We start from the raw sequence: 16,582 nt of genomic DNA, 5'->3' as shown, positions 1-16,582 counted from the left end.
AATTATATAACATCCCTAAAATTTTTATCTGTCCTGGTTATCAGTCATAATTCTAGTTATTATCTAGAAGTGTTGTATGTTACAGAAGTAGCCAAGTTTCTTTGTCAATTGCCCTTTTGAGTCTTTTGTCCATTTGCAGATAGTTGCTATTTTACTCTGATGCTTTTTGCTTTTGCAAATATATTTTGTCTTCAGAGAAATTTCTGGAAAGGATTCTGACACAGGATTCTAGAATACAGGTTTCTGACAAACTTTCAGATTGTAAAACTGAACTGGATAAGAAATTACAGGATTCTAACAGAGAAACTGAGCTCATAAAACTGCTAACAGAAGATTAAGATCAAGAATCGATTATACAAGACTGTGTGAACTGATGAGGATGATTACAATTTTTATGACTTTTGTTTGAAATATTATTGAGTTTTTGGTGTTTTGCTTTGTTTTGTCAGAATTAAGGAAATCTTTTTCTCTTTTCTATTTTGCTAACTATGACCTATAGCAATTTGGTGAAATTATATCTTTATGAGCAAAACTGAAACATTTATCTTTTTCTCCCTACCTGATCCGTCCAGAATTTGGAAATTCTTTGTGAGCGAGTATGGTTATTTCATGGCAATATAGTTATTTGGATAAGTTCAATAAGAATCTGTTCTCCTTATAACAGGACACATTGGTTATATTACCAAGGGTTTGATTGGAATGTCATATTTGAGAGAAACATACAGGCTCAGATGTGACAAGACAGCTTTTCAGGAACAAAGATTGGACTTTCTAGAATAAAGCCACTTGGAAATACTGGCCTGGTACCCTGTTTACAGAGATTCTGGCAATCTTACCCAGTAAGTAAGGAAGCTCGCTTATCTTGCGGGTGCAAGAAACCTTGAAATATTTTGGGGGGCCTCTAGAAGAAAGGAATCTACCCAAATCTGTAGGTATTGCAGGCAAAATCTGATGGCAAGTCCTTGGTTTGGCTTTTCTGGCCTCAAGAGGCTGTAAAGTTCAATCTGAGATTCCTCACAAAAATTCCAGCAAAGCAGATTGAAGAGCCTGTATGATCAATTGCTATTCTTGTTGCGCTTATGTTGGACCAAGTTTTATTGAAACTACACTTATTTGGCAAACCAGTTAATCTTAATTTGGCTATCTTTTGTAAAAATGAGGGTGATTTTAGAGAGAAAAGTTGTTTCAGCAGAAACTATAGTACACATTCATGGATATTAGATTCTAACTTTTCTCTTCTATGAGATACATCTCTTACTAATCATAATGTCTCCTTGTGGCCATCCGTCTCTGATACCTCAGAGCTCCCTGGCCACACCAAACCTTTTCCTTCAACTCTACTGCCCAAATACTAACTAGATTTGCCTTGTCACAGGTGGATCATAAACAACGAGTTCCTAAGGTGAAGTCCCCAACCTACCAATACACACAGGATGGACTATAGCAAATTTGGGATGAATATATTTGGCTCACTCCTACTAGTGCTCAACTCAGTCAAAAGGCCACCCGATATTGGGTAACAAATCGATCATACCTGTGATACTTGGCCTAATAGCACCTGACCTATGGGACAAATTCCCTGTAACATGTGTTCTCATATCATAGCCTTAAGAAATACTGATTGGTTTGGGACTGCCTGGGATAGACAGCTCAGCATACGTTGGTTAGCCCCTAACAGCACTCAATGGCTATATGGCTCCAACTTAGGGCCTTGGCTGCCACCTGGATGGCTTGGACGATGCACCCTAGGCTTTGAATACAAGGTAGAACTACATTTACTATATCTCCTCACACTAACCTACCCAACCTAAGACAACGCTGAACCCGTTCTGTCTTCCACTGGTATGATCACCTTGCCCCAATTTTCCTTCCCCAATTAGGAATCGAAAGTGTCATCTGGCACATAGAAGTCCTAAACAAATTTACCATATGGCATTAAATGATATAAAACATAGCCTTTCACTCCTCGATTTAGAAGTATCCCAAATGCGTAAGGCAGTCCTCAAAAACCGAATGTTGTGTCTATGTTCCTGACTACCATCAAAATATCTCTGGCTTCCTATCTGATATGAACTATCAAATTAAATCTGACCCTACCCCATCCCTAAATGATTGGTTGGACTCCTGGTCAGGTCTTGATCTCCTGAGTGCTATCAAAGCCTTATTCATTGGGTTAATCATGTTGCTTATATTTCTTATTATAACTTATTTATTTTGTTGTTTGTCTTCTGCATGTCAACAAAGTTTCACCTCCGAATCACTTCTCATCAAATGATTCTCTCATCTCCAGAGGGTCTGTGTACCTTGTCAGTCTTGGATTTTGTGGGCACAGGCTTTCAGTCCACTGAACTTCCTACTTGTACTCTTATGGCCCCATTTAGGGACAGCTCTATGACCTTGTATAGCCAGAAGTAGTTACAGAAGATTGACCAGCGTCCAAAAGATTGACCCAAAGATTGACCCAAAAGATTTCAGGGCTAAATGGGTTGGGGGGGGGGGTTATGATTAGGATCAAGGTTTCCTCAGGGAGAGAAGCCCAAGGCGTCCTGCCCTACATGCTGATATATATCATCCTCCGGGAGGCATAGGACGTCCTGACTTAATCCGATCTGATTTCTTATCTAAAGTTATAGGACCACACAATAACCAGACCCCACCTATACTACTACCATTTTAATGATTTTTTTTCATGATCTTTCCTTTGTTTTGTAAAGAAATAACTCACATACCTATGCCTTATAAATTTAGCTCTAACCCTCAACACATTGCAGCTCTTCACTGCCCATGGATCCTGTCCCAATGCCAGCAACTCTTCACTGCCCATGGGTCCTGTCCCCATACCAGCAGCTCTTACTGCCCATGGGTCCTGTTCCCATGCTACTCCATGCTATTCTCTGAATAAAAGAACACTACTGCCAGACCTTGAGAGTCCAAGAAATCTTTCTTTCGACTCCTTGACTCACTGAGCTCGCATCATGTAGTATTTTTAAACAATATTTACAAGTATTTAATACTTGAGTATAAATATTTAAGAATATATAAAACTCTACTTCCATATAGATTTCCTTTACTCTAAGATATATAGATCTTTTTACCTCTTCCTAATTGAAACCATGCAAAACATGCTATTGAGACATCAATGAATGAGCATGCCCCCAAAGCTCTTCCCCGTGAAAGTGGTAAAAATGGAGAAGGGACAAATTCATTGCAAATCAGTAATTCACAGCAGGATTTTCTATGAATATTTTTTCTTTAATTCTAAGATCACCATGTAGATGAGTAGAGAAATCTAGGAGACTTGCTGTACTTTTTCACCTAGATTTCAATATTTCTTACCAAAACTTTCTTTCATTGTTCTTCAAGGACTCTCCTACAACAGCAATGCATTTTTTGACAATAGCTGAAGGATAGAAGTCACAAAAGATTGTTGGAAAATTGCCATCATTCTCACTACCTCCACTCCACAATATATCAGAATTCAGAACACTGCAACATAGCCTAAATAGCTGTTTCTAGTACTATGGTTTACTCTCAACAGAATATGTATATGACAAGGACAGATTTAAACACCTACCTAGGATTTTGGTGCCTTCTTTAAAGAAAGCTTCCCCTGATACCTTTAATTCAGATTGACCCTTCATTGAGGCCTTAAAAGTTTTACATCCTGAGGCAACACATCATTCAAGATATGCGAGAGGTGCTTTTCTTTCATAAGGGGAAGGATGCAGCGGTAAATGGAAAGTCAAGAAAGAAAAATCAGCGTGAAGTTTCAGTCAACACAAACTCAAACTATAGATACATTTTCTGAAAGACCATTTTCAGGAAAGAGTACACACATGAAATTGGAGGATTCCCATAAAACTACCCGGCTCACATTTCCCTCAAAATTATTCATGTAGTCTTGTTACGTTTAATGCAGTTGAGAAAACACCACTGTAATGAAACGAATTGATCTATTTCTATTTCATTCATATGATTATATTCATGTGTATCAGTGAATGTTAATAAACTGCTTATTTAGTTTTAAGAATTTAGATGCAGAAATGACTGCGAAATGGTAGAGGAAAAACTATTAAACAGAAGAGTCTTGGACTTAGCACTTAGTGAGGAAGCTGAAAATCTATAGAGCACTTCTAAGTGGAACTAACCAAACAAAACATTGTGTTCCTCCCTCAAAGTAAATAAAGCAAAGGATTGCAGGAAGTACTGTTAGAACTAGCCTAAAAGTGGTAATCAGAGAAAAAGCACAACTCTTCTCAGGAGAAGGTGAAGATCGCCTGAGAAATTAGAATTATTCCCTAAAAACTGAAATAAGCTATTGCTACTTAAAGTTTTTGGAGAGTGATAAAGTGCCTAACGTAAATAATTAGTTGTACCCTAAGTGTACCTCCTGTGGTCTTGAGAATTTTATGGTGATTGAGGTTTCCAAGGTAGGAAAGAACACTAGTGCTAATACAGGCTAGATTAGAGGTTTAAGAGGACTGAGAATTTTAAATCTGGAGGTGAGACTTCCTAGAAAACCTTGCCAACAAGACGGAAACAGTTTGAAGGAATGTGATCTAGAATTATTGTTTTGCAAAAATCCATACTTATCCCTTACCCCACACAGGGAGAGTGGTCAAACTGAGAAGGTGAATCAAACTTCATTAGCTATACTGGGGCACTGCAGACAGAGCAAAGATGTCAGTGGAAAAAACATAAAAAATATCTAGGAAACTGGAACAATATGTCTAAGAATGAAATCAGAGCATTTACTCCTAACTTTTCAATATTTGGGTTGTGAACGCCCAGTAGTATTTCGGAAACTATTCTTGCAGTGGCTTATAATAATATAAGCAATTGCTTCTTAGTTTGTATTCCAACTGTTGATACATACATATCCATTACACTGTAATGACAGTAATACACACATATAAAGTCATTAATGCTGGCACCATTTCATCCCATTTCTTAGGTATGGAGATAGTCTACATTTCAGCAGTAGAATCCAAGTGGAACTAACTAAAGAAAACACTGTTCCTTCCTGAATCAACCACACTGGTTAAGTACTTGCACAATGATTTTACAGAACCACAATATTACTCAAATCTGAAAATATGGTTATGCTAAACAAAGAAACGCCACGTATACTTCCTTTCCTTCCTTCCATATGATCTGCATTACATACCCAAGGCTGGAATGAACTAGATGGCGTAATGTCAGTTCCATAGTTTGAGCCAACATTTCTGTCTGCAGAAATGCAGCTTACTTAGAATTGTAGGTATTTTCACCCGCTATACTTCTATCTCAACAGAAACAAAATAATCTACAGAAGGAATCCCAATAGTTATTTAGAGAGGACATCAAACTTGAACAGTCCCAAAACACCTGTAAAATTCAGCCAGATTCACTAACACATGGGAAAAGCCAGAAGGATTTATAAAATTGTATTTTTGCAAGAATAACACAAACTGTTATGCATGGCCAATAATTAATGCTTGTGATCCAAGAAATCACGAGGATGCCAGGCTGAAGGACATCCTCAACAAGTGGAACATGAATGAGGCTAGGGCCCTATTTACCCTAAATAGAGACACAAATCAGGCAATTTGTCCAGGTCTTTAGATTGACATACACCAACTACCCTTTATTTCATTTATTTCCCCACAGAACTTTCAATAACTAGAAATTACATTTATCCAATAAGTAAAATAATTAATGTCATGAAGATAACTATGTCCTGAAGAAAAAAATATCTTCATTTCTCTTTTGTGCTCTCCCACTGGTTCTTAAGATATTTTCATTTGGATGAGAACAAATCATGCAAACAAAAGCAGCTTTTTTCTCATTATAAAAATAATGCGTGTTCTTTTCAAAATGTGGAATGAGCACTATACCTTAATAACATGCTACTTATTAAACAGTACCCAGGAAAGCTCAGGATTTAACAGCAAAATATAGAATGGTTTAGTAAACTAACTCTGCGTTGGGCATTTCTTCACTAAATCTCTGATTCTACTATCCAAAAATGACAGACTGAGCAAGAAAATTGGAGATATTTGTAACTTTGTGCCATACTACTGTAACCGAAAGTTCGGTGTCTGAACCCAGTGCTGCTCCAAATAACAAGAATAGAGTCTTGAGTGGAGAGGAAAGACAGCTTTACTTTCTTTGCCAGGCAGAGGGAGCAAAGCAACGGCTAGTGCCTAAAAAGAATTGCTAGCTCCCCATTAAGAAATGACTAAAGGTTTTAAGGGTTTGTGAGGAATGTGGAGAGGGAGAGATAAGGAATTTCTTCCTTGGCTGTTTGTCTCTGTGGTAGACTCTGGCGTCAGGAAGCCGAGGAGTGGGGCCTGGAAAGCTTCAGCTTTCTGGTAGTCTCTGCACATCAATTTCCCTGTAGTAGTCTTCAAGGATGTGAACTAAAGCTAAAACTTTAATGTGAGCCCAGCACAAGACCACTTGGGCTTTGACAATTTGTAACTTCTATTTGGTTGTAAAGCGCAGGGAGTCAAAGGTTAAAGAAACAGATATTTACATAGGAGTGTAGCTAAAGAAGCAGGAAACTGGGAATGCCTGCTTTTAGCTTTTAAACCCATACATGCTGGGTTCACTGTAGGGGAACTGATATCAGGGCTGATATTAATTAAGAGCTGGTAACACTACCTCGACTTTGAAATTATCAGCCCCTTCCAACTTCCTTATCCCACAGCACAAGCAGTCTTCTGGGGTCAGGGATCATATTCAACCTGATTTGGGTACTGTGTTAAGCAGTGTATCACACGAGTCTTCTATAGCCTCCTGAATAGCTGTTTATTTTTCTGGCCTGTCCTATAGTCCCCATCACCTCTTCAAGAATATGGTCTCCATGGTTGTTTTAATTACCAGAGACTAAAAACATGCCTGGATATGTGCTGGGATTTCAAGATAAAGTATATACTTACTGTGATTATTCATTAATTCCACTCCATATGTAGAGGATTGGAGAGCAACCCAAAGAATTCAAATGAGTACTGGGACCCATGGAGGTCTGGCTTAAGCACTTTTCCTGGATGGCACTGTGGACTCTAGTTCATCCCAGACACAGGAAGGGGTCTTAGAAATCTTCATTCCAAAGCACAAGGACCCTGTGAGACCCATATGATAACACGAGGAATTATTTTGACAATGAATTTATAAATATTGCTGAGCTCATTTACAAAAAGTTCTTACTTCCTTATTCCTTCAATTCATCAGTCTTTAATTTGCCTTACCATGTAATGCTAAATTCCTTTAAGCTTATTTTCCACTTTCTCTTATTATACACAAATATGTCAGGTCCCTAATTAACTATCCTAATCTTATTTTTTTCTAGTGTCCATCTGTACCTCTGTTCTTTCACTTTCCTGTACTTCCTGTACAGAATGGCTTATGATTTTCATATTCTTTTATTTAGTTTTTTCTACCCATATGAGCCCTTTATTTTTTTATTCTTCTATTCTTTTATTCTTAATGAATACAAATGTACTCATTAAAAGAGGCTGCAATCATCTGACAATTTCATTGAGTCTTCTGGCATAGTCACGCACCAAAATTTTTGTATTGAAATATATGCACTTTATTATGAATCACTTTCATTTTATTTCCTTATTACATTATACATAGGCTTTATAAATATCAATCTTTTAAAAACTATGTGTACATATAAGCTATGTTCGATACTGTCCTTAAACATGGGCAAGCAGTGTCCCAGTCCTTTTCCTGAGTCTCAAGAGACTCCTGTGTTTTGAAGTAAGATCCTTGAAAATATCTAAGACCCCCCAAAGGCTACCCCAACCCTATGTGTGTGGGCCTGAGTCCCTGCTACTCTTCTATGGGCTGCTCTCCAACCCTCTGCCCCATACATGGGGTCTAGATGCCCCTAAAAGCATCCCAATTGAACCTATAGGGTGCCTCAGGCTTTGTGGCAAGGCCTTAATTCCAGGTGGGCTGCCTCATGAATGGATTGCTTTCACTGGTCTGTGTTTTTTTTCTTTTTTTTTTTTTTTGATGAAGACTGGCCCTGAGCTAACATCCATGCCCATCTTTCTCTATTTTGTACATGGGACACCTACCACAGCATGGCTTTTTGTCAAGCGGTGCCATGTCCACACCCAGGATCCGAACCCATGAACCCTGGGCCACCAGGAAGTGGAACGTGCAAACTTAACTGCTGCACCACTGGGCCAGCCCATCTTTATATTTTTACAGAATCAAATGATATTGGGCCACCAGAATGGTGTTTACATGCTGATTTTAGGTGACCTAAATGTTTTACACAGAAAGAGGTCCAACAAAAAGTATTTTCTCAGGGCTTTGCAAATTATTCCCTGAATTTCTTTTCAGAATAGTAATGGAGGTGTTAAAAACTTTTACGATAAAAAGTAAGCATTAGGTATAAAAGGTACAAACTTCTAATCATAAAACAAATAAATCTTGGGGATATAATGTAGAAAAAAAAGAAGCATTGGGTTTGATAGGGTTGAGAACCACTATACCAGACTAAGCGTTGCTGAAATTTTTGTAGGGAGGCATTGCTTCTTATTTCTGCAAGCTTATTAAGGATTTCAGGAGAGGTCAGAGAGTGAGGAAGAAGTTTCTGAGTGTAAAGTCTCTAAAGAAAACATAATCACTACTCTTCCCTTCACACCAGGAATCCTAGTAATTCTTTTACAAATGGGGCTGAGTCTTGGAAACAGACCAAGAGTTCTCTCTACTACGTACAACATTGACATCTGCCAGTAGACTTTAATATCCTGGTTGGGGACCACAATATTCAAAATATAATTTGCATGTTAGTAAAATCCATGAGTGAGATCTACTTTGGAGCAATATGAAGAGAGAAAAGTAAACACATCCCTACTAAAATAAATTATCAGGAGTTACAAAGCCCACACTGTATCAAATAATTCCAAATGCAGAATCTTTCTCAAGTTTCTGTGATTACCATAAAGGAATACAAAGGACTGTGTGTTTACCCATGCTAATGGATTGCGCTAGAAATCAGATCATATTTAATGTCCTTCCAATCATTGAAATATTATGATTTTACTTAAGTTCTAACGTATTTCACAGTGAGGCCTTATTCTTTTGTAATTTATAGTTTCATATCAAATCCAAGATCAATTAGATACATCCATACTTGGAATTCCTGTTTAGGGCTGGCTGGAACCTCAGAAGAAAAGTGCCAAGGATGAAGCCACATTCAACCAGAGGTCTAAAGATTAAAAATAAGGAAGAACCCTCCCTCCGTGCAATTAATGATGGAAGTCCTAAAAAATTATTTACAAATAAAAGTCATGTATTTTTTGCTTTTAGTATTCTCTTGAGGAGAGAGAAGTTCTTTAGTAAACATGTAAAATAATGATACTGGCCCTGATATCATTTCCCCCACATTAAACCCAGCATGTTTGGGGTTAAAACCAAAACACTCTTTCCCGGCTTCCTCTCTGGCTCCCTGGCTCCAGCATCCACTATCTGCCATGGAGACAAACAGCCAAGGACAACCACCTGGATTCCATATCATCTCCTCCTCCTTCCTGCGAGCAGTGCCCCAAGGCCTAATGCAGGCTTGGTAGGAAAGCTCCGACCAGCAAGGCCACTGACTCCCCCTGCCTCTCTACAAGCAGCCACATTCCTCACAAACCTTTAAAACTCTTCACTGCCCCTGTTTCCTGGAGACGAGATGAAACGAGACAAATTTGAGGGCTCACTCTCATCTCCCAGCTGATATCACCCGAAATAAAACCTCTTTCCTTGTCATAAACCTGGTGTTCCAGTTTTTATTTGACCCCTCTTGTGTGGTGAGTAAAGAATCTATGTTTGTAGGTGGTAACAATAACACTAACAGCAACAATGGCAATGATCATGATGACAGTTTTCATGTATTAACCATTAGTCTGTGATGGGCAGTATTCTAAAGCTTTACACATATAAATTACTTTAATTCTCACTACCACCCTATGGAATATATACTATAATTATCCTCATTTATAGGAGAGAAAATTAAAGCATAGAGTTGTCAGCTGGTGATACAACTAGGAAAAAGAAGGTAAGCCAGAGGCAGCACATAAAGCTGTACATAAGGTTTTTTTGCAGCAGGAAGGATATTTGAATATTCACAAAAGTGTTCTACTTGTGATAATTGTTATTCACATAATGTTGCTGATATTTCACCTAGAAACTTTCTCTCAAATCTCAAATTTAAGTCAGGGGACTCCAACATGTCATGGAGGACAAAACATTAAATTTGGAGATGAGAATATAGTTTAACTTCAAACTTCTCCTATTTACTAGCAGTGTGATCTTGAGATATTATTTTACTTTTCTAAGCCTCCATTCTTGCAAAATGGAGATAGTAATAGTTTTCTATAACAGAATTCAAAAATTCAAGTGATGTGCGAAGTTGCTTTTTACTATAAAGTGCTAAACAAATATGGATAGCCAATATCTATTTCTGGCCCTCTCATCTCATCTGTACATTTCCAATACTGTCAGAATCTTTTCATTTCTTCAAATATGACATGTGTAATATCAGATTCATCTAGCTATTTATTTAACAAATTTGTATTGAGTCTATATGTGCAGCACAGTCTAAGGGAGTGAAGAAAGGCCTATTTAAAAAAAAAAATATTTGAGCTAAAATCTGAAAGATGTGAGAAAGCTAGCCATGAAGCTATTAGGGTGGGGGTGTGGAATAGAGCAATCCAGACAGAGTCCAGAAATACAAAGTCCCTAGAGTGGGAATGAGATGTCAATGAGAAGTGGTAGAATTCCCGTGTGGCTGGAGCACCAACATCCAAGTTTGGAGCTGGTACAGGGAAAGCCTAAAAGAAATTGGCAAGAAAGTGAAGAGGAGCAATGGGTGAGTTGAAAGCTCTCTCAGAACTAATCTTGAGACCCATACATATAAAACTAGTATTCTACTTTCAAATATGTCCCTAGGCTGAGGGGGAGCGTACCCTTCTAGCAGCAGAAACACTTGGATAAATAACCGAGAATAGCTAGAGACTCAACTCAAGACAGAGAAAAATTTTGAAAACTGGAGGACAGCATGTGGTAAGTACATCTGAAAATTTTCCAGCAGGCAGAAGAGAAGTTTCTTGACCCCATATAAGAAAGAAATTTGCCAAGGACAATATCACTTGACTAAATAACGTGATCTGACACCACACAAAGAGATCAGCACTAGTTATTCACATGGACTAATCTATAATTCTAATCTGTTTTCTATCCCAAGCAGGGATCCCAATATCAGAAAACTTTACTTTTGCTTTAGATTACAATAAAGTGAACATAGGTCATTTTCAATTTTGTGTAACCTGGAAGAAATAATAAAACCCCACGCTATAATTTAACCTGATGATGGCTAGATTGCTTTCACCCTATAAGTTTTCTAGAGATAACTGTTAACCTTAAAAAGGTAGAAATAGTAATAGACAACTTTCAGTTAATCTGCAAATTTCATATTAAAGGCAGATAAGATGTTTTCCTGAGTGAGAGGCAAGAAATACAGTTTTATAGCCACAAGGATTGGCTTCTATGGAGTCACAGATGACCTTTGAACGCCAGTGAATTATTAAAACTCACATAAAAAGGTCACATACCAAAAAGCAAGGAACCCCCGGTGCCAGGTGTAGCAACATCCACAGAAATCACTAAATGGATTTCTTTATTCCTTTGGCCTTAATTTAAGGGGGATTAACATTAGAAAAAGAGCCACATGCGTAAAGGACAATGAGCCAGCAGGCCCAAGCAGCCATCAGTTGACCTTTGAGAGAAGAACATGATGAGCTCAGGGAAGGTACATGCACAGGAAGATTAGTGAATGCTTAACATAGATTTGCATCTTTCTGAGACACAGATAGTGATATTGTATGAAGTTGGAACCAAGCCCCAGGGAAGAACAAACTGCCAATTGTTACAAACCCTAGGCTATTGTGAGGAGGTAAAGCTCTGGATTTACTGGTTCCAGTAGCATAGCTCTAAACCCCTCAAACTGGCATAATATGTGTTTAGTTCCCTTCCTTCTATATCATTCACTTACTAATCCAATATTGCTGTTCTTCATTCACCTATGCTCTCCTTTCTCTTCCTGAGCTTTGTTTTTGTTATTGGTTTCATTAGGAATGTGAATCGCTCTATTTTCAGTCCACCGGGCCCATTATTCCTTCAAAGTTCAGCTCAAAACTATCACATTCTTTAACCCCTCTCTGGCTAATTTCAACCAACTTTCTAAAAAAATTTATTTACTCTTTCAAATAAACATCCTTTATTCATTTTATTCTTTATTTGTCTCATGTCAATATACAATGACATATACTACATGCAGGAAAAATGCTAAGGACTGGGGATGAATATACGTGAAAATCTAGGAATCAAGAATATTAGTGTTTAGAAGTGCTAAAAAACCAAAATTTAACTGAGCAAATATAAAGGTATAATTGGCTTTATTCAATGATTCATGAGTCTGGCAACATTCCATCTAGCAAAAAGAAAGGAGCTCCGAGGAGCTGTGCAAAATGGAAGACTTTAATAAGCAGAGGAGGCAAGAGAAGGAAGTTATTCTAGCAAAGAGCGGATTGTTTCAGACAAGATCACCTTCCTTTGTGGGACAGCAGAAGGCTTTCAGGCAGCTTTCCTTGCTAGTGTTTATCAGGAAATTCCAGACTGATCAGTTAAGATTACACTCCTGGGAGACACTGAAACTGCGGTTACGTTAGGTATTAAGCCTTGGTTTGGCGACGTGGGCCTTAGCACAAGTGACTCCATTTGGGGCCTGTTGTCTCTTTTTTAAAACAATTCCTTCTGTTTGATCAGACTCCAAGCTTATCTGAGAAATGTGAACAAAATTTGAGGCATTAGCAGTACTCCCAGCTACCACTCTGAAGTTCTCCAGTTTTTGCTGATCCTCTGTGTGGTCATGGGACTTTAGGTTTATAATTTTTAATTTGATTATTCTCTTCATTCCTTTTCTGATGTTCTAGTCTAAGGGAGATCATTTGCTTGGTGGTTAGCAGCTGCAAACTTGCATTTAGAGCCTCTGAGAGAATACAGTGTGCCAAGGAGACTACTATGATTATTACAAGTGGGATAATTCCCAATGTTTAAAGTATACTTCTGAGGCATGGTTCCCAAGACCCAAACCAATCAAATTAAATCAGGGTCAAAGAAAAACCCATTGAAGGATTCACTTTCTTAAGCCAACCAGCTTATTCAGTGATTTTATGTAGCTGAGTTTCAACCACCCTGGAAGTGTTAATCCAGGTACAGCGAATGGTGTTGACCACAGCACAGACACTTCCTTGTTTGGCTAAAGATAATCAAGGGCTATCCTGTTATCAAGAAAAATATTTGCTAGAGAGTTGAAGGATTTTTCTTTTCTAACTCAATGATGTAAATTCAGAGGAGTTGACCAATGAGGTGTCACAGTTTGTGAACACTTAGGGGTACAGTTACGTAACCTAAGAGACATTGCCTTGATATGCACCAGCCATCTAGGCATTCACAGGCCCAAGAGAATGATAACCACCGCAGGGAAAGATAAACCCTGTTGAGGCACAAACTGCTCCCACTAAGATGGCACTGTTGATGGATTCATTCACAGGGATTGTTGCATTTGTCCATTTAAGCCAGAGGTCAGTTAGGTTTTTAGCACACTTGGGAAGTAAAGCTCCTATCCTGAAATAAAAAGTTGTTCTAAATTCCTTGCAAAGATAGGTGCTCCTGGTGAGATCTTTTTGTGACTGAGGGCAGATCTGATTTAAATAATTATAATTGGGCAAGTACAGTTATAATCAGAGAAAGGTAAGAAAAAAGAAACTCAATGTTCTGGCCATAAAAGTTGGCCTCTGTAAGTGACTTCTAAGGGGAGATGATTGTAGTTTATGGTGACATTGGGAATAGAATAAAAATTGATTATAGGGAGGACAAGAGGTTTTCTAACATCATGGACCGATCAGAGTTTTTGATGACAAATCCAGCAATCTGAACGGTTACCATTCTTAGCAATGGCCTGGGAGACACAGATGATAGTATTATCTTTGCAGGCCAGTGCTAGAGTAAAGGAAAGAAAGAGAAGAAGAAACAGTTTCGTTTCAGTTAAAGTTTGAAGTCTTGATCTGGCATCTTGGGTGGAAGCTCTCCACATCAATATCAGCTACTTCTCTTCATCATCAATTTAATTTGAAGGTCTCCAGCATCTGGACAGGACCAAATTTTAGCTGGCGCGTTCTTTAGCTGTGAGATGTGTACCAAGGCTCAATGCCTTCTAACTCTGCAGCAGTGTCAGTGATCAGGAGAACTTGGTAAGCTCTCTTAAACGGGCTTTGAGGACTGTCTTCTGCTGATAACGTTTCCAGAATACTCAGTTACCACACTCCAGGGTGTGACCAACAGGATCCTTTGAATTGGGATCTGGGAAAGCTTTCTTAACCTGTTGATGATAGGCTTTAGCATAAGACATTAAAGAATTAGAGTAGCTGGTTATATTAGTGTGAGATAACAAGGAAGGCATCAGCAGAAAGTTTTATACCAATAAACATTGGTCTACTGGTGACTATCTCACGTGGAGTGAGTTTATGTTTCCCAAAGCTGGTGCTGCAAATAGTCAGCAAGACCAGAGGCAATACTTTAGGACAGGGAAGTCCAGTAGTTTCAGCAAGTTTAGATATTTAAGTTCAAGGGTCCAATTGTCCTTTCAACCTTGCCTGTTGATTGAGGGTGATAGGGACAGGAATAATTCCAGGAAGTTTGAAAAGCTTTTATTAAGGCTTGTATGATTTTCCCGGTGAAGGGGGTGCCTCAACCACTGTAGACTGTGAAAGGTATACTCCAAGTGGGAAACACGTTTTCCAACAATTTCTTTGTCACTATGAGGGCATCAGCCTTGAAGCAGGGGAAGTCTTCAACCTCTCCGGAAAACACACACAACAGCAAAAACATATTGATAACCTATGCTAGGTGGTAGTTGAATGAAGTCCAGTTGCAGGTGCTCAAAGGGTCCAGCGGGAGGAGCTTTGAGGCTTCTGGGGACAAAAATAATTTTTCTAGGATTATAGACCTGACAGGTCAGACAGTGGTGGTAAACTGTTTTTGCAATTTTATAGAAATCTCTCCATCGATGTTTATTCATAATTTGAGTCATCTTAAATGCACCATGATGAGTGAAAGAATGCAAAAACTGAAAAAGGGTTTGTCAGGGAGCTGGGAAGAACCAATTAGCCATCTTGAGTTTTCTGTAGCCCTGACTGTTTATTGAATTGGCACCCACTGTTTGCCCATCTTAATTTCTCTGATTCAGGAGAAGACTGCTGCCATGTAGCAAGGACATCGGGATGGCAAAAGTCTGGCAAGAGAGGACCATTTTTTGTTGAAGCAAAATGAACCTCATTCACATGCCACAACCTTGATAGATTTTGCTGTTTCTGCCTTTGCATGAAAATCAGCTGGGGAATTTCCTCATTTTCGGATTCAATCTTTTGGGTGTGAGGCTCAGTTTTGATGACAGCAATTTCAGAAGGTAAGAGAAGAGCGGTAAGAAGGCCATTTACTCGTCCATTTTTCATTGGGGTCCCAGTGGATGTAAGAAAACCCCTTTTTTTTCCACAATATCCCTGAGTCATGGATGATCCCAAAGACATACTGGCTTTCAGTATAAATATTGACAATTTGTTCTTTTCATAACCGGTATGCTCTGGTACAGAGCTTAGAGTTATGCTTATTGGGCTGATTTAGCATCGGGGAGATTTCCCCTCTCAAATAGTTCATATTTGGTAGCAACAGCATAGCCAGCTTAGAAATTTCCTTTTCATCTTTATAGTATGACCTATCAACAGACAAAATTAGATCAGGATTAGTCAAAGGGGTGTCTCATAAATCAGGATGCCATGTTACAACGTGGGACATTATTACCTCATAGTCATGGGGCTCGCCTTTGTCAGTCAGGAGCAGTAACGTAGCAGGATTAAGAATGTTGCAACGTTTAAGATGTAGATTAGTTGGTGACAGCAGAAGGATCTTATAAGAGGTTAGTCTGCTTGCAGAGAAATGTTGAGTCAGTTTAGAGATAAGACGACTTTGGACAGCATGTAGAGTCTGTAAACTTTGTGGAGCTTGCTAATTTTGCAGCTGCAGCTATAACCTTAAGACAGTTGGATAGACACAAGTTACTGAATCGACATGTAGGCTATAATAGGCAATAGGCCTATGTTTATTGCCATATTCCTGTGTGAGCATTCCCAGGGCTTAGGGCTTTTTCATGCACAGTGTATTCCTAGAAATTCTTTCATGCACAAGTAAGGTGAAAGGTTCTGAATAGCTAGGTAGCCCTAAGGCACGCATTTTTTTCAGCACTTGTTTTAGTCTTAGAATGCCTGCTCACGTTTATTTTCTCAAGGAAGGAGTTCAGAAACTGAAATTTTGTAAGTTCATAGAGTGGGGAAGCCAAGCGAGAAAAATTAGGAACCCATAGTCCACAACAACCAGCCAGGCCTAGGAATCCACAAATCTATCACTTATTTGCAGGCCTAGGAAATTCTTGGATTAGCTTAATTCTTTTTGGAGATAGCTGGATTTCTGAAGAGCT

General features: G+C 38.7%; 1 protein-coding gene across 1 annotated transcript in view; it reads left to right on the top strand.

The window, feature by feature from the left end:
- The first annotated feature begins 15,455 nt into the window (after positions 1 to 15,455).
- Positions 15,456 to 16,582, top strand: part of CRISP3 (cysteine-rich secretory protein 3) — a 44,191-nt gene continuing 43,064 nt past the window's right edge. Inside the window, exon 1 of the mRNA XM_070243954.1 lies at positions 15,456 to 15,517. Within this exon, the coding sequence (XP_070100055.1) occupies positions 15,499 to 15,517 (19 nt within the window). The 5' untranslated portion in view covers positions 15,456 to 15,498. The remainder of the gene's footprint in view (positions 15,518 to 16,582) is intronic.

Source organism: Equus caballus, chromosome 20 (assembly GCF_041296265.1).
Source record: "Equus caballus isolate H_3958 breed thoroughbred chromosome 20, TB-T2T, whole genome shotgun sequence".
NCBI lineage: Eukaryota > Metazoa > Chordata > Mammalia > Perissodactyla > Equidae > Equus > Equus caballus.
This window is presented reverse-complemented; position numbering and strand designations above follow the sequence as displayed.